This window comes from Urocitellus parryii, chromosome 5 (genome assembly GCF_045843805.1).
Source record: "Urocitellus parryii isolate mUroPar1 chromosome 5, mUroPar1.hap1, whole genome shotgun sequence".
In the NCBI taxonomy this organism is placed as follows: Eukaryota; Metazoa; Chordata; class Mammalia; order Rodentia; family Sciuridae; genus Urocitellus; species Urocitellus parryii.
Window position 1 is genome coordinate 119837347 of NC_135535.1, and position 18919 is coordinate 119856265.

Genomic DNA, 18919 nt, shown 5'->3' on the forward strand with positions numbered 1-18919 from the left:
TATTCAAACCACTGGCACTGCCATAAACCTGAAGGTGCCCTTTGGACCCTTACTCAATAGCTTCCATTGCCCACCAAAGAAAAGAAAACACAATCACATAGTGAACACCTGTTATGTGCTTGACACTGTAGTGAGTGCCCTAGATTCATTTCATAGATGGATAAGCAGTCTCAGGAAAGTTAAGTAGCTTGTTTAAGATCACACAACTAGTAAACAGTAAACCAGGACCAGGTTAAAAGCAGTCCATTGCACCCTCATGTAAACCTCACTGAAAATCTGGTATCACATCCCCTTGTGCAATGGTAAGTAACTTGCCTAAAGAGAGAGAGCCAGGAATTTGGGAGCTCAGATGTGAACCTGGATCTCTGCAGGTGATATCTGTGCCATGATAGTTCCTTATGTTTCCCATACTGTTGGCAGTGTATCATCCGGACCCAATATAGTGCACTAGCTTTTCTCTCTGCTTTCTCATCCCTTGCTCCAAATTGGACAACTTGCCACTAAAGTTCTAGAAGATGGGTGCCAGTTTGACACCGCTGCCCTTCTTTCACAGTCTCATCAACCTCTTCACCAGCCTTCTAGCCCAAAATCAGTTGCCACTTCCTCCCTGAAACCTTCCCAGTTCTCCAAATTGGAAGAAATCCTGAATTCACACAGCATATGATTGAGTTCAGAGTGATTTGTAAGATTTGGGGGCAAGGGGTAGGGAGTCAGGGATTGAACCCAGAGGCACTGAGCCATATCTCCAACCTTTTATGCTTTTTGAGATAGGGTCTCACTAAGTTGCTTAGGACCTCAGCCTCTTAAGCTCCTGAGATTACAGGTGTGTGCCACCATGCCTGACCAGATTGTAAGATTCTTGAGCACAAGAGAAGGTGCCCAAACAATGTACTGTCCTCCCATAGATAGGGGAGGTTGCCTGGCAGGTCAGTGAGACAGTCTGTAACCTGCTATTAGAGAAGTGCATGAGAAGCTGGGTGTGGTTGCACACCCAGTAACCCCAAGGCTGAAGCAGGAGGATCTCTAGTTGAGGCCAGCCTAGGCAATTTAGCAAGACCCTGCTTCAAAAAATAAAAAAGGAACCAGGCACAGTGGCACACGCCTGTAATCCCAGTGGTTCAGGAGGCTGAGACAGAAGGATCACGAGTTCAAAGCCAGTCTCAGCAACTCAGAAATGCGCTAAGCAACTCAGTAAGACCCTGTCTAAATAAAAATACAAAATAGGGCTGGAGATGTGGCTCAGTGGCTGAGTGCCTCCCCCTAGTTCAATCCCTGGTACCCTAAATAAATTAATTAAAATTTTAAAAGGCCTCCCAGCAGTGCAAAAATTAGAGCAACATGAGAACAAGCAGCAGAGGCTAGCTCCTGGCACCAAGTGTCCTGGGGAGTGTTTGCAGTACATTGAGTTGCCTTTCTTTGTCCACATCCTGGCTTCCAGGTCTCTGAGTGGGCGGAGAGTGTCCTTACCCCAAGTGGCCTTGCTCAAATCATTGTCCAGCCTGAGCTTTTAGTCATACTGACAACCAAGTAAAGAGCCACTTGCTGGTTGCCTAATGATATTTGGCTTGGCTGTGTTGTAGCCTCTCTGGAGTCTGGTTCAAACCAACCTGTCTGAAGGTGCAGTGAGTCTGGGAAGAGGCTGGGAAATTGCAGTGTGAAAGGGCTCTCACAGGGATGAGGAGGGGGGACCCTCACAGAACACCAGAAAAACCAGCTGCTGCTGGCCAGCATTATAAGCCACCTCTTCTCTGCAGTCCTACAGTAATCTGGCCTGCATCCTTCTTCCTGAAGGTGGTAAGTGTTGGTCTTGTGTGTGTCAAGCTTAAAGTTGGTAGGAAAAGATTCTTCTAGCAAATAAACATGTAGAGAAAGGGAAGAGCAGTCAGTGGGAAAGGGCCTCCCATCTCACTGCTCAGGATAAGAAGGGGACGGGAGGAAATGGCTGTTTCCTGACTCAGGGGCACCCTGGTAACAGGGAACTAAGGAAGCAGTTATTTTCTTGGCAATAAATGAAGAAATGGCTCCTTCCAGGCAGAGCGGCATGCATCTATGATTCCAGTGGCTTGGGAGGTTAAGACAGGAGGATCACAAGTTCAAGGCCAGCCTCAGCGATTCTGGGAGAACTCTCATTCTGCTATTAAGAGGAAGTGGGGGTACTAAGCTTGTATCTCTGTGGTAGAGCACTTGCCTAGCATGTGTGAGGCACTACGTTTGATCCTCAGTATCACATAAAAAAATAAGTTATAAAAAATAATAAAGGTATTGTGTCCATCTGCAACTAAAAAAAAAAAAAAAGAGGATCATAGGGACATGGCCCAAGTTCTCATAAAGTGAAGAAATGAGGATAGCTGACAAGTACATTGTTTTGTGATAAAGTCAAAGGCTTTTGTTGCCCTCATGGTTCTTAGAACAGTATTTGTTGAATGCGTCTCTGTGCTAGGGCCTGGACATAACAACCCTGAGACTGTCTTAGTCCAAATAATTTCTCGTTTGGATGGAGATACAGGTCAATAAGAATATAACACAGTGCATACTGTAACTCTGTTGCAGGGGATCACAAAGGAAGCTCCCAGCCAAGACAGGAGGACTATCTGAAAGGTTTAGGGGAGGAAGTGACGTCTGAGCTGAAGCACAAAGAACAATTTGTAATTCATCAAAAGTAGATGGGGCAAGAGTGACCTGGGCAAAAGGGACAGTATGTTCAAGGCTAAGGTACAAGATATATCTCCAGAAGCAGAAGTTCAGGGTGGCAGGGCCAGGAGGGCCGAGACTGAAGGTGCAGCCATTTAGGACAGTGGGGCCTGCTGGGCAGGTGGTTTGGGGTAAGGAGCAAGAATCTAACCTAAGAATCGAGGGAAGTCTGTGAAGGACTCTGGCAGAGCAGTGCTTGAATGGCAAAGCAAAACCCAGTGCACCCTATGCTGGAGAATAGGTTGGAGGGGAGCAAGTTTGCAAGCAGGGAGCTGTAGGAGGCAGTCCAACTCTGGCTGGATGGTGCTGGCATGATTTGGTGGGAAAGATGTGTTTTTCCTGTCTGTGAGGTTCATTTTGTAGTACTGGGTTCAATTCCCAGTACTACAAAATTTTTTTTAAAAAATCAATTCTGAGAAACTACAGAGTTTTCTAATTGTTTCCTACTACTTTAAATAATAGCACAAATATTCATTAGTAACAAAACATAATTCATCATTCCTGAAGTGGTGATAATGAGCTCTCTCCCAGCTGAGCAGACAGGAGGGATCACAGATGAGTTCTGCTGTTCCATGGTGGGGAAAAGACCTAGGCAGCTCCCACCCAAACCTGTCTGCATCTTTTACTCTGCTACCACCATCCTTAGCCACCTCCTTATTCACCAAATAGGATCTGCAGTGGTGGAGGGAATGAGAGAAGGTGTGGAGATGGGGCTGGAAGGAGGCCAAAGGCCAGGCCTGGGCCAGGCTGAGAGAATGATACAGCTGGATGGGCACAGTCAGCGGGTGTTCTTCTCACCACCTCCCACTATGGCTGGAGGAGGCCATCCCAAAGCCTGGATTATCCTCTTCTCTCCACTGCTGCAGGAGCTTCCTTTCCTGACTTTCTTTCCTCATTGTCCAGTCCTTCGGATGTCAGACTTGAGTTGGATTCCTAGTTCTTCCCTCTTCTTTAGCCCTGGACAGTTATCAAGTCCAGGCCCTTTTCCTCTTTAGGATGATCCCTACAGGCCTCCCTGGTTCTACTTGATCCTTCCTTCTCCATTCCATCACAGTAACATGATGGTCTCTCACCCCAAACTTCTTTCCCTCAACCTGTTCTTCGAGAATAGTTGTTACATACCACATTTGGTATGGTATTTTCCTCCTCCAACGCATTCAGTGTTTTCTCACACCCTCCAGAATCAAATACAGTTTTCTTTTTTGCTGGGGACGGGGGCCACAATTTATATTTGATTGTCATAATTCTCTGCAACTGCTTGATCTGTGTCTCTAGCCTCCTTTCCCTCAGTCTGGGGAGGCAGTCTCTAAACCCTGTTTGCCTCACCTTTGGTCGTGCTGTGCTCTGTCCACACTGCCCTCCCCTCTCCTCCTCCTCCTCCTCCTCTAAAAATTGCCCTTATGCCCACTTCTTAAGCTCCTTCCAGTCAGCCAATAATGGTTTTACACGTCATGGAACATTTACAGCATTCACTCTCTAAGCCATTCAATTACTAGTAAGTGGAATTTGAGGTGTGTTTTCCCTAAGTTAAGGACTTTTTGGTTAACAAATTACAAAAACTGCTCTAATTGGCTTAAGACAGTCAATTCATTAGAAGGATAGTGGGATATCCCTTTGTTACTCAAGGTCAGGAATGAAGGTGGGTCACTGTCATCTGGCTTTCAAACACCATCAGAACAGGATCTTTCATCTTTAGCTCTGTACCTTAGTTACTACTGCTTATGACAAATCCACCTCTCTGTTTCCCAAGCCATAAAACAGATCCAAGTTTTATGTTACAGAAAAAAAATTTCCTGAAAGATACTTTAGATATATTCTCTAATATATCTAAAGGGATGAAGTGACCTTGCTCAAGTCTGGTTTTCATGCTTAGAGGACCATATTAACCTGTGGATGGAGCTGATATCTTAGAAACATGGCAGTTACCCTGCATCCAGTAGGAATGGTAAGGGAGAAAAGGCAATTCCTGAAAAAGTGGTAATTCAAGATAGTTATCCAACCCCAATTCCACCTTTTAATGGCTAAGGACATGGAAACAAACTATTTCCTACATAGCCACAATTATCACAGTTATTGAATATCACATATAAAGTTGTAAATACACTTGCCTTCCCAAAGCAAAACAATTACATGTCATGACAAGACGCTGCATATAGAGGACATGAGATGGAGCTTATGATTTTGATGGGAGGCAGGGTGCTAAAGATAGAAGCCAGGTCCTTGCACATATTAGGCGCGCACTCTACCACTGAGCTCCATCCCCCAGCCAACTCCATCTCCCATCAACTTTTGGAACATGTCTTTCTCTCTTAACTACTTATTAAATATCTCAACAGCCAATATACTTTACCATCTTGATATTTTGCCACCAAGTGGAGGTATACAGTTTGAGCTTCAAGAGATGTTAGGTAGTTAGTCACGGTGGGGCACACGTGTAATTTCAGCTGAGTCAAGGAGAATTGAAAGTTCAAATCCAGCTTCAGCAACTTAGCAGACCAGAGGGCTGGGAATGTGGCTCAGTTGTTAAGCATCTTTGGATTCAATCCCTGATACTAAAAACAAAAAACAGGAGATGGTATGTGACTGCACAAAGACTGACAGCTCCTTAACTGTAGAGGCAAATTCTCCAGCCTGTGCCCTCTTTTCTCAGCTGATCCCAGAATTTGGGATCTGGAATGCAAATTCTCACTCCTAATGCAAATTTGGGAGGTTACACTATTGTGATTAGAAATATCAGAAAGCAATTCTAGCAAGATATGAAATGAGGTCAATTTAATGTCAAGACAGGTAAGAGTCACAGAATCCAAGACAGGAATGCCGCTGGCATCCAGGAATGAACTAGAAACAAGGATTAAACAGTATCAGGAATGAAAATGAATGTCTCTTTTGTTTCTTCAGATGTGCTTGTTTCACTTTTTTGAATCTCTCTGCAGAAGTTTTTCTTGTTTTGCCAACTGATCCAAGTTCCACATCACAAACCCAAACTGAAATTTTTCCCATAAAAACTTCACTCTTTAACTGTTCCTTTTATCTTTCACATCTTGCTCATCAGAAAATTTTCTATGTGTTAAAAAAAAAAGAATTTTCTATGTGTTGCCTTCCTTTTTTTTTTTTTTTTTTTTTTTTTTTTGGTACTGGAGATTGAACTCAGGGGTACTTTATCACTGAGCCACATCCCCTTCCATGATTTAACCATTTCTCAGCACCCTTCTCTTGGACAGTCCCTTCCTGCAATAATTAAACTGGTCTCAGGCAGGCGTGCTGGTGGACACCTGTAATCCCAGAGGTTCAGGATGTTGAGACAGGAGGATTGTGAGTTCAAAGTCAGTCTCAGCAACAGTGAGGCACTAAGCAACCCAGTGAGACCCTGTCTCTAAATAAAATACAAAATAGGGCTGGGGCTGGCGCTCAGTGGTCAAGTGCCCCTGAGTTCAATCCCTGATACATAATAATAATAATAATAATAATAATAATAACAACAACAACTTGGTCTTTTGTGAGTTTAAAAATTTTAAATTGTGGATGATCCTTTGTTTTTATTTATTTATTTTTATGTGATGCTGAGAATCTAACCCCATACCTCACACATGCTAGGCAAGGGCTTTACCACTGAGCCACAGCCCCAGCTCTTTTTGCATTTTGGTTTTGTTTTGGTTCTCATTTTATGGTGCTAGCAATGGAACCCAGGGCTAGGCAAGTGCTTTATCACTGAGCTCCATCCCCAGCCATGCTTGCTGTACCCCAAATGCTCTCCTCAGATATCTACATGACTTACTCCTCACTCCCTGTTTTAGGATCATCTGCTCCATGAATCTTTCTTGTTCAAGTGTCCACTGACATTTTCTTTCTTTCTTTCTTTCTTTCTTTCTTTCTTTCTTTCTTTCTTTCTTTCTTTCTTTCTTTCTTTCTTTCTTTCTTCTTTCTTTCTTTCTTTCTTTCTTTCTTTCTTTCTTTCTTTTCTTTCTTTCGCAAGGATTGAACTCAGGGGCACTCAACCACTTAGCCACATCCCCAGCCCTATTTTGTATTTTATTTAGAGACAGGGTCTCACTGAGTTGTTTAGTGCCTCACTCTCTGGAGCCTCTGGGATTACAGACATGCACCACCATGCCAGTTTTCCTCCATAGTTATCATTCTCCAATACCTTCAGTCTTTATTTTTCTCATTTATATGTCTCCCCAAATTAAAGTCCCTGAAAGCTGGAATCTTAGTCTTTGTTCACTACTATTGTGTATCCCTAGATCTGGAATAGTGCATGGCATTCAATGAATTTTTTTTTAATGTATTAATAAACCTCCAAAAAAGATTGCTCCCTCTCTTTCCTTCTCTCTCTTTTCTTCCTCATAATAAAATACCTAGAGGCAAAAAAAAGGATTGCTGACATCCCTGGGGTACAGCAAAGAGCACAGGAGGGCAGCTTACAGGAAAGCTGGGAACAAGAAGCCCCCCGGAGCTCAGGCCAGCCTCCTCCCAGTATCAGGACCCTTTCTGGTACTTCTCCTCTGGGATTAAGGCAGAAGCCCTGGGCTGGGGATGTGGCTCAAGTGGTAGCACGCTCGCCTGGCATGCGTGCGGCCCGGGTTCGATCCTCAGCACCACATACCAACAAAGATTTTGTGTCCGCCGAGAACTAAAAAATAAATATTAAAAATTCTCTCGGAAAAAAAAAAAAGGCAGAAGCCCTCCTTTTATTACCGTTACTATTGCTCCCACATCCTGAGCACCGTCCCTGGTGTTTTCCATATGTGTCACCTATCAATAAATCCAGAGACATCTCAGTGTCATAGGAAGTTTAGAAAACACAGTTTGAGAATAAACGTTAGAACCAGTGTTTTACTTTGGTTCTTGAATACCTCACGAGGGATTCCTGATCCTTAGCAGTTCCTTGCAATTCCTATTTTTTATCCTGTGAGCCTCCTTTGCTATTCCAAGTTCTCTGTCCAAAATGCTCCCAGAGCCTCCATTTGAGATTGTTGCTTATTTGGTGATTTTGCTGGGGATCAAACTCAGGGACTCATGAAGTTGCTTATTCTTCTCTCTTACACCATTCTTATCTGATCTCTAAAGTACAAAAGGTTGAGGATTCTGATCTAAATCCCAAAAGTCCAAAAGGTCTTGGAACACAGTGAAAGCTGGCAGCGTCAACTCATTGACAGTTCTTTGCCTGTTGCCTGTGTGGGAAGCTGAAGTCAAGGAAACAGACACCACTTATTTTCCTTCCAGTAGTCCAGAAAGAGCATACTTGGAAGAGCCAACAGCCTTGTGTCTTTGGACCCACCAACTGGCCACAGTCCCTGCAGAATGTCCAACCAGGATCTGAGGTAAGCTGCGGTAACAGCCCATCTCAGTGTCTCCCCCTGAATAAATGAGATGATCATCCGCACCCTGCCCCAGAAACATGCACAATTCCCCCCAAAATACGCACACATACAAATATATAATACAAATATATATAAAAATATATAATACTGTTAAAATAATTTGTAATTGGGTGCATCATCTCAGATTGCAAAATTTAAATCATAGTTCTGTTTGTTTTCACAAAGTTTCCTGCTTGTTTATCAAGATTGCTTTGTGAGAAAACTCTTATTATCTACTTTATCACTTCCCGGTAATCTATCTCCAAATATTGTGCTCACATCTGCCTCTGGCTTGATAATTAACAAAATTTTACTAGGTTCCCAGGAATCGGAAAAAGCTTTTTTTTCTATGTTCTATCTTTCTAAACTCCTATATTTACCCAGGATGAAGGGGCTCTATTATCTATCTTGCTTTGGCTAGAATTAGATAATCTCAAAACTTTAACCTTAGTTATCTGCTGATGACTAGCAGCCCTCATTGTAAAAATTGTGTGTCCTCTTATTTTTAACAATAGCTATCATTTACCAAATGCCTTAGTTTATTTAATCCTCATATAATTCCTTAGGTGAGTTTCACACAGGCTCAGAGAATTGAGATAATTTGCTCAAGTAAACAGTCAGGAGTTGCATTGTCTGCCTGACATTAAGCTGGAAGTAAAGTTACAGTTTGAAACTTTGCCACATGTGGCTCCAAGGGTGAAGAAAAGTCAGAGAATAGGTAGCAACCTTTGGTGGCAATTCCAGAGGACATGTCCCAAGGCTGAGCCAAGGCTTGCAACTCCCCTGTGAGGCTCCAGAGGGCAGAGTGGGCCTTTTTTCCACTAGCCTTTGCTGCATCCCAGCTTGGTGAGTTAGTCCAAGATGGTTCAGACCTGGTGAGTGCAGGCCTCCTGGAGGAGGAGACCGGGCGCTCTCAGATCCCTACCTGCAGCATCTCCAACTGGAGCTTGCGGGAGAGTGACAGCCAGTCAGGCTGGGGTAGGAGGCCAAGGACAGAGTCTCTAGACAAGTCCCACCAGGACTGAAGGCCTTGCAGCTGCCGTTCTATTTTTTCTCTGCCCTATTCCTGCTCTCCTGTCCCCCACACCCAATCCTGGTTGCATGTGACTGTGAGCAGCCATCTTCCCTCATGTGCTTCTGTCCTCCCCGTGAGCTAGTATTGCAGCAAAACTCATCAATGGAGGTGTGGCAGGGCTCGTGGGGGTGACCTGTGTGTTCCCCATCGACTTGGCCAAGACACGACTGCAGAACCAGCATGGAAAAGACATGTACAAAGGAATGTAGGTATTGGTGGGGAGTGGTGTGGTTGGGGAGAAGGGCAATGGGCCTCATCCTTTGCAGAGTTTCTTCAGGGTGTGTGTTGATGGTGGAGGGATTTGGGGAGCATGGTCAACTGGGGTGTGCCCAGAAAGATCAGGGCATGGGGAAAGATTGGGTTTTGGGGAGAGGTTTGCAAATGTGCCTCATCCTGTCCATGAGGAAGCAGCCTCCTGGGCATCACTAATTTCCGCTTCTGGCCTCTGCTTCTAGGATAGATTGCCTAATGAAGACAGCACGTGCAGAGGGCTTCTTGGGCATGTACAGAGGTGAGTTTATCAGGCATCCCAGAGGAGACCTGACTTGGCATGGTGAGGTCAGTGGGTGTGACATAGAGGCCCCAGCCTTGTGAGTTTATAGCACCCTGGGCATGGATGTTCCTTCCAGGGAGCTGTTGGAACAGCTTGGGCTATCAGATGATGCTGGACTACATTAACTTTTCATGAGCCTTTGATAAGCTCTTTGACAGAGGTGGAGATATCTGTTTCCTGTTAAGGCTTTCTGGGGGACCAGTGAGCCACTGTGGAACCCAGAAGCCCCAGGTTCCATCCATTCCCTAAGCAAGTGAGCCTTAACCTGCCTCCCTCCCACCTCCCTTGCCCTCTGTGTCCCTACAGAGCTGATAGGACATCCAACTACTAGTAGCAGAAAGGGAAAGGCTGAAAGGAACAGAGTGAAAAGGACTTCGAGCTCTTCCCTAGCATGATCCTACACTGCTGCTGCTGCTGCTGTCCTCTTCAGTAGCACCATTGGAAAACAGGTCCTAGGCAAGGTTGTTTTATTTTGATGTCATGTTTTTGTACTGGTGATTGAACCCAGGCACATAACAACTGAGTCACATTCCCAGCCATTTTTATTTTTTCTTTTGCAACAGAGTCTCCCTAAGTAGCTTAAAACCTTGCTTACTTGGTAAGGCTGGCCTTGAACTTGCAATCCTCCTGCCTCAGCCTCTTCTGAGCTGCTGGGATCACAGACATACATCGCCATGCTTGGCTCCCTATACTAGTTTTGAGAAAGAGCTAATGTGTCGTTATCCTTGAGCAATAAAATAAAATAAAATCTGTGTGAACCATGCTGGGACTGAGCTAGTGTCATACAGAGTAATGGAAACCCAGTCCCTGTTAATTGCCCAGGACTAATGAGTACTTATTTATCCTTAAAGGTGGAAAGCACCAGCAAGGGCAAAAATAAGATTTTTTTTTTATTGACAGACCTTTATTTATTTATATGCAGTGCTGAGAATTGAACCCAGAGCCTTACACATACCAGGCAAGTGCACAACTGCTAAGCCATAGCCCCAGCCTCAGCCCCAAGGTGATTTTTTGATAACTGGATGTGTGTCCATAAAGGAAACAAATGTATTAGAAAGAAGAAAATATAGAGAGGAAATGAAAAGTAAATTTGCTTAAATAAAATAGGCCAAGTGTCCCTGCTTGGCTCGTGACACCCCCAAAGCTTTGCCTTCCCAGGCTGTGTGTGTTGTCTGTGAGAGGGAGCCTCTGGAAATTGTCACTTTGGGGACAGTCATAGTTGCTCACCTTTGTTTTTCATCTCCAGGGGCTGCAGTAAACCTCACCTTAGTCACTCCAGAGAAGGCCATCAAACTGGCAGCCAACGATTTCTTCCGGCAGCTGCTCATGGAAGATGGGTATGGCCAAATGGAGTCGGGGACAAAGATCTTTCACCTTGTCTTGGGGAGTGTGTCTCAGTTTACCTGTCAGCACATATTTAAATATGTGTGCACATATGGCTAAGGGTTGGTGTGTTTTGGCAGATGGAAAGTAGGGAAATAAATGAACTGGTATAATTTGGAAGAGAGAGGTAGGAAATCTATTGAGAAAGAATATAAAACATGTGGAGTATGTTTGCAGATATATTTACCCACCAGCTGATGAATTTTTAAATCGGCCCAGAGACACTTTCTATTTCTGTCCTCCCATTGCCCTAGAGATAGTACATATGGGATCAGGGAGAATCAGATACCTGCTCTAGGATTGGGATATGTTCAATGGTAAAGCGCTCCTGGGCTCAATCTCCAGTGCCAAAAAACAAACAAAATGAAGAATCCTGACCTAGGTACTTTCATTATTACTGGTTTCAACTCCTATCCAGGTGTTGTCTCCCTAGCAGACTGTGCTATAAATTTAGCCTCAAGTGTTTAAGGAGACTGAACCTGAGGCCCAGGTGACTATTTTCCCAGCGAGGTGGGTGGCAGTCAATGGTGACAAAGACAGGTACCCTTCATGGAAAGGTTTCCTCCCCCACTGCAGAGGGAAGGTAGTAGATGAGCCAAGGTGGTAGGGCAGTTCTGCCCTGAGTCTGAAGAGCTGACTCCTGCTCCCATAGAATGCAGCGGAACCTGAAGATGGAGATGCTGGCTGGCTGTGGGGCTGGCATGTGCCAAGTGGTGGTTACCTGCCCCATGGAAATGCTCAAGATTCAGCTGCAGGATGCTGGACGCTTAGGTGAGGCCTATTTCAACTCCACATGTGCTTATTAAAAGCCAGAATCAAAATGGCTCACATCTGTCATTCCACCTTCACCTGCTAGACTGAGAGTCAGCTTTCCAGGTCAATAGCAGCTTTTACTTCATGGTTATCCCTTTCAACATTTCCAGCTCAGAACAAATAGTAGAAATGAGAACTTTGATACAGGAGAGACTTAGCGTCTCAACTCTCATATTTCTCTTCTATTGCCTTGGCATTTAGGCTGGATTTCCTAAAGATTTTTAAAAATGCCAATAACCTGCTTATTCAATACTTTGGTGAATATGTATTTTATACTGTAGAAGCTGGCTTTTAATGGCAAGGCATAAAAAGAGAGAAGAGAACCATTCCTATTCTTATGCTGTTTCCTGACAAGAGAAATTTGGCCCTTTCCTAAATCCTGGGCCTTTCAAAAATAGAGTGGTATAAATTTTAACACATGTGGTAAGGACCAATGTTTGTCCATTTATGGAAGGGGGGTCAACCCTAAGGGAAGTGACAGGGGCCTCTTTCCTTAGGATCAAACCACAGGGTCTGAATAAAATAAGCTAATATGTAACATACCACCCACACCATCTGTAAAGGGATACACAGTTCTCAATATTCATGGATGCCATTTCCCATTCCCCTCAATTCAGCTGTGTATACCTTCTATGCTAGAATTCAATCAGATTTTAGATTGGATGAAACCAGCATAAAGTAAATGCAACTGCAGAAATGTTAAGGGTCACCTTAGTTTTTCAATATGGATGAGAAGTTCTAGTATTGCTAAAACATTTCAAACAAAATAGAAGGTAGGATATAAATGTGTGCACCTAAAGATGATAATGAGGAAAATAATGCTTGTATTGACTAACTTCTTAAAGCTAATTGTTTGAAGCTACATCTAGATTACTACTCCAAGAAAATCTTTGCAAAATAACTAGCTTCTAAGTATGAAATACTGCTCTTCTGGATACAAAGCAAAATAGGGACATGACATTGGGAATAATTTCCCTTTAGCAAGGATTTATAATTTAAGCAAAACTTTAAAAAAAATTTTTTTTTGGAGCTGTAGATGAACAGCATGCTTTATTTTACTTTTTCTTTCTTTTTTTTTTTTTTTTTTTCAGTATCAGAGATTGAACTCAAGGACACTTACTTGACCACTGAGCCACATCCCCAGTCATATTTTGTATTTTATTTAAAGACAGGATCTCACTGAGTTGCTTAGCACCTCACTTTTTGCTGAGGCTGGCTTTGAAATAGCAGTCCCGCTATCTCAGCTCCCAAGCCACTGGGATTACAGGTGTGTGCCACTGCATCTGGCTATTTAATTTCTTTAAGTGGTGCTGAGGATCGAACCCAGTGTCTCATACGTGTTAGGCAAGTGCTCTGCCACTGACCTACAGCCCCAGCCTTGTAAGCAACACTTTTTAAACACTGAATTTGGTGAGATTTGTTGTCATTGTGTTGCATTACCAGAGATCAAATCCCAGGGCATCAGGCATGCTAAGCAAACTCTACCTATAGTCTTGGTTTTGTTTTTTGAAATGAGATTTCACTGGCTTCAAATTCCTGGGCTCAAGTGATCCTTCTATCTCAGCCACCCAACTACCTGAGTCCACAGGTATGACCACCATTCTTTTACAAACACTATGTCTTAAAATATTCACACAATATCCATACACTGAATTGTGTGGTGACTAGTAGGACTTGTCCACTATTAAGTGCCTATATTTTATATGGTCAGGAAAAAAAATTCTTAGATGTTGAACTCATCAAATGACAGACTCAAATACTCAACTAAAATGGGTTGACATCTACAAAATCAATTTCTATAAAATGGGGAAAGGTAAATGACATGTTCATATAATCCTGGAGTACTAGAGGGAGGAGGCACCTCTGGAAAACTGGAGGAGATAAGTTTTAGATAAATAAAAAGATTTGTGGTTTACTACATTATGCAGAACCAAAATGGGATTCCTTTGTCCCAAAGTGCCAATAAAGTGAAACTATCAAAAAGGGTTCAAGTAGAAAACAGAGCTGGGAGCAGTGGTACACTATTGTAATTCAGCAGCTTGGGAGCCTGAGGCAGGAGTATCAGAAGTTCAAGGCCAGCTCGGAAACTTAGGGAGACCCTGTCTGAAAAATTTTTAAAAATATTTAGTTATAGATGGATACAATATCTTTATTTTGTTTTATTTATTTTTATGTGGTGCTGAGGATCGAACCCAGTTCCTCACATGTGCAAGGCAGGAGCTCTGTCACTGAGCCACAACCCCAGCCCCTGTCTGAAAATTTTTAAAAACTTAAATTTCTAGTTTCCTGTACAGAAGACTGGGTAGGTAATGACTGTGATTCTGTGAAGAAGCCTACAAAGAGGGATAACTTGCTAGATAATACAGACTTTAGAAAACTTTCCTTGGAGCCTGATGCAGTGGCACATACCTGTATTCCCAGCAACTTGGGAGGCTGAGGTAGGATGATTCCGGAGTTCAGAGCCAGCCTCAGCAACTTAGCGAGGTACTAAGCAATTCAGTGAGACCCTGTCTCTAAAAAAAATAGAGCTGTGGATGCGGCTCACTGGTTGAGTGTCCCTGAGTTAAACCCCAGTTTCCCCCTCTTCCCAAAGAAGAAAACTTTCCTTGGAGCCCAAAATTAATGCTCTAAAATTGAGACAAACTTCAGGATTCTAGTTGAAGTATTGGCTTTGTACCCTGAGTTGTCCCAGGGCTGTGTATTCTGAGCCACACCTTGGTCAAGTGTTTTGCAGTGCCTGCTGGGACTTGGGTTGAGACAAAGGCTATCCTTTCCTTTCTAGCTGCCCCTCATCAGAGCTCGACCTCGGCACCTTCCTCTTCCAGGTCCTATACTACTGGTTCTGCTTCCACTCACAAACGCCCATCCGCCACTCTCATTGCTTGGGAGCTACTCCGCACTCAGGGCCTGGCTGGTCTCTATAAAGGCCTGGGTGCCACTCTCCTCAGGTGAGCCCTTCTTCTTCGACTTGGGCACAGCAGTTCAAGGGGAGGGCCACAGGCACTGCCACCTCTGTCTTCTTCCCAGAATATTTAATCCCAAGTTGGCAAATTCTTTGCTATGCTTCCTGCTGTCATAATCAGTTACATCAAAAGGGCACCTGAAGACTGAAGCCCTTCTTCAGTTAGGAGGTCCACATGAGCCCTAGATGTATCCCTTTATCTAACTGTGCTATTTGGCTTTTCTCTTCCCTACCTACCCCCTTTTGTAGAATTTGCTACCCATCTTTCATTCTGCATCTAGCTCCTCATCCATAGGCTGCAGGTGCAGGTAGGACAGAGTAATGAGCTGGGGGTGGAGAAAGGCAAACAATTATTTTCTCTCATGCAGATCCTTGCCCTAGATTATCTAGGGGTGCAAAGTTAAGAGTCAGTAATAGGGCTGGGGATGTGGCTCAAGCCACATCTCTCCCCCCACTCTCGTTCTCTCTTAAAAAAAAAAAAAAGTCAGTAATAGCAGCTTCTCTCTGATCCATCTGACTCATCTCTGAGCCATGTAGCTCACAGAGAAGTCTTGCTGCATGGCCTTCTGTGGAAAGAAACCTCAGAGCTGTGTGGAGCCCAGTGTTTCTTTTTCCTCTAATACAGAGATATTCCATTCTCCATCATCTACTTCCCAATGTTTGCCAACCTGAACAACCTTGGGGTCCATGAGCTTACTGGGAAGGCCTCCTTTGCTCATTCCTTCGTGTCAGGCTGCATTGCAGGTTCCCTGGCTGCCGTTGCAGTCACACCCCTGGATGGTAAGTATGGGAGAATTTGAGCTCAGTATTGGGGTTCAAGGCTTGATCTGCTTTACAAATGAGGCTTCTCTATAGCCATCTAGGAAGGCAAACAATATTTTTGCTCTTGTTTGATTTTTGAGCCACAACCTGTGGCCACTGGCATGTGCTCACCAAAGGACCTCACAGAGAAGTGGGTTCAAAGTGAACATCACTATTGCTTATTTATTACTGACAAACCCTCACCTTCTAGATGTTAATTTCTTTATCTTTTTGTCCCCCAATGGAGTCCTGAACATTGCTGACATTTAAAAAATTTTGAGCGGAAGGCAGAGCTGAGTGAGGAGACCTTGATTCCTGTCACCAGGATTGCAGCTGGGTGGGTTTTCTACACCACAAATAGCCTGAAGGATCCAGTGCTGGAATTTCATTCATTGAATAAATGAGGCCTGAAGCAGGGAGCAGTGGTGATTGCCTGTAATCCCAGAGACTCAGGAGGCTGAGGCAGGAGGATCACAAGTTCAAATCTAGCCTCAGCAACTAAGTGAAGCCCTAAGCAACTCAGTGAGACCCTGTGTCTAATAAAATAAAAAAAGGGCTGAGGATGTGGCTTAGTAGTTAAACACCCCTGAGTTTAATCTCTGGTATTAAAAAAAAAAAAAAAGAGGCCTGAAGAAGAAGATGTATATAGATCACACAGGGGCAGAACTGGCTTCATGGTTTAGTCTTTATGTGTACTCATTGTAAAAGGGAACCCTATCACTTCAGGTTGTGAAGGACACCAAAATCAAGATGTTCATTACTTATTTTAATTTCTTCTCAATTTAGTTCTGAAAACTCGAATCCAAACCCTCAAGAAAGGCCTGGGGGAGGATGTCTACAGTGGGATCATGGATTGTGCCAGGTGAGACCAGCAGCCCTTCAGTCACTGCACCTGGTCTGGAGACACATTTTATTGCTTAGCTCTGGGTTTCTTTGAATCTGACCCTTTCCCTCATCTCTCAAAAGAAAATAGTGTATACTGGGAACTTTTTTCTTCTTCCTTGCATCCTTATCACATCTCTCCCCCAGCCTATTTTCTTGGGCCTTCACCCCAAGATTGACTACATTCCATGGACAAGGTTTGGCTCCCTCACACTTGGGATCTTGATATTGCTGTAGAGTGACACCTATTCTCAAAGGTGCATAAATGTTTGTTTTTTGTTTTTGTTACTAGGGATTGAACGCAGGCGTATTCAACCACTGAGCCACATCCCCAGCCTTTTTTTTGTATTTTATTTAGAGACAGGGTCTCACTGAGTTATTTAGTGCCTCTTTTTTGCTGAGGCTGACTTTGAACTTGCGATCCTCCTGCCTCAGCCTCCCAAGCTGCTGGGATTACAGGTGTGCACCACCACGCCAGGCAAAGGTGCATACATGTTTGAGGAATCAAAATAAACATGCTGCTTCTTCCCTTTAGCTCACTGGGCTCTTCTCTCCCCAGGAAACTCTGGATTCAGGAAGGACCATCTGCCTTCATGAAGGGAGCAGGCTGCCGGGCTCTTGTCATAGCACCCCTCTTTGGGATTGCCCAGGGTGTCTATTTCATTGGAATAGGAGAGCATATCTTAAAGTATTTTGAATAGCTGCATCTGGATCATAGTCCCTTATTTGCTACCACCTCTCTAGCCTGTTTCACTAGTCTAAGTGAAGGGTGCGGGGTAAAGGTAGCCCCCACATTGTATTTTGGCCTCTAACTTGTAGTGCTACCTCAGTCTTAGAAAAAACAACCCTATTTTAATAAGGCAGGTTCAGTGTATCCTTTTTCTCCCTTTATGAAACCTACATTCATTTTCTTGCTACCAGGGACCCTTAGAAACATCTGATCACCTAATTCTTAGTACTTTCACCTAATACTTAGTACTATTCTTAGTACTCACTTTTGAATTACAGACCTTCACAGACAGTAAAGACAGAAGGGCTGTTTCTGCAATTTAACATTTCTATTTCACAAACTTGAGTCAGTTTGAAGACTTAGTTTTGTTAAATAATTTAGTTAGTCCAAGCACTGATGATGAAGAAAAGGAGGATCAAGTCCAAGAGCTGAGGTACAGCTCAGTGGTAGAGCACTTGCCTAACGTGTGAGGCCCTGGGTTCCATTATTAGCACCACAAACAAGAAAAGTCCAATGGGGACAAAACCAGCGCCTTGGTTGAACCAGGCACCCACTTGCACATCACAGAACTAACTGAACAGCGTGGTCAAGTCCAGACAGCCATCCTGCCCCCAAATCCTTCTCCTGGAGCATGGATTCTCACAGACCTTTCCCAATGGCTGTACATGGGGATCATATGAAATAAAAGTGAATGGTTAAAATCTTGTCTTGTAGTAGTGGGTGTAGGAGACAGGCTGTAAGAAGTAGTGTCTGATCTTTCCTTCTGTATCCAGTTTAGAACTAAACTAGTTTCTAGAACACTACAGCAGGTCACTACCACTCTTCAAACTGTTACTCCTGTCTTGGGAATGGAGAATAGTCAGAAGAACACTTTATTTTATGTTTAAGTCCTGACCCTCTCTACCCTTTATGTTGAGGAGCTAAGTCATCTGTGACAAGAGTTCTCTTCATGGGCTTCAATTCCTTCCTCCATAGGGGGCTACAGAAATAATATCACAGAAATGAGGACAAGTCCTAATAAAGAAAAAAAATACCTATTCAAATAACTGGTATGTATATTAGTCCCCACCTAACAAAAGCGAGTCAAGGAAGGAAGTAAATGGTGCTGAAATGGTCAGGCACAGTGGTCTCAGTTGAAAAGGGCTGCCCTCCAGACAGACCAAGTCAAAATATCAGCTGTGCCACGACTAGCTACAAGTCCTTTGAGCAGCTCTCGGCTGAGGACAAAATACAGAATTGTTGAGTGGGAGGAAGGAAGAGAAAGATCTCTAAAAGGGTTTAGCCTAGCACTAAATAGTCTCCCCCAAAAAACTCTGCCCAAAGTAATAAAGTGATTTCCTCAATAAAGTTCTACAACCTATGGGCTGGGGTGTGGCCCAACCATAAAGCATGTGCTTACCATTTGTGAGGGCCTGGCTTCCATATAAAACACAAAGCGGGGGTGGGGTGTTATATAACCCTTCAGAAGACAGGTAATACTGAACACCTGTTTGTTTGCTGTGTGCGCCGGCTCATATGGAGAAGCTTCAAAGAACATGGTGATATTAGGTCTTGTAAAATGAGCAAGAAGCCCCAGAGGACTGGAGGGTTAATGATTCCAAGTTCTGACAGCTGTGAATTATCGAATGCTATAGGATTTTGGAAAATATTTCTAGGTTCCTCAGTACAA

General features: G+C 43.7%; 1 protein-coding gene across 1 annotated transcript; it reads left to right on the top strand.

Annotated features, from left to right (window-relative positions):
• The first annotated feature begins 1512 nt into the window (after positions 1–1512).
• Slc25a18 (solute carrier family 25 member 18) lies at positions 1513–17812 on the top strand. The gene is made up of 10 exons (XM_026413874.2): positions 1513–1794; positions 7915–8012; positions 9209–9331; positions 9582–9637; positions 10926–11016; positions 11715–11833; positions 14658–14823; positions 15463–15617; positions 16425–16500; positions 17080–17812. Exons 2-10 carry the CDS (start codon positions 7993–7995, stop codon positions 17219–17221), a joined length of 948 nt encoding a protein of 315 aa, XP_026269659.1. The 5' UTR covers positions 1513–1794; positions 7915–7992; the 3' UTR covers positions 17222–17812.
• The last annotated feature ends 1107 nt before the right edge of the window (positions 17813–18919 follow it).

What these genes read in the sequence shown, in the direction of transcription:
- Slc25a18 (XM_026413874.2), top strand. Translation starts at nt 7,993, where the DNA reads ATGTCCAACCAGGATCTGAG. An exon ending in GCAGGATGCTGGACGCTTAG is followed by an intron (nt 11,834 to 14,657) that starts GTGAGGCCTATT and finishes TTTCCTTTCTAG; the next exon opens with CTGCCCCTCATCAGAGCTCG. An exon ending in TGCAGTCACACCCCTGGATG is followed by an intron (nt 15,618 to 16,424) that starts GTAAGTATGGGA and finishes TTCTCAATTTAG; the next exon opens with TTCTGAAAACTCGAATCCAA.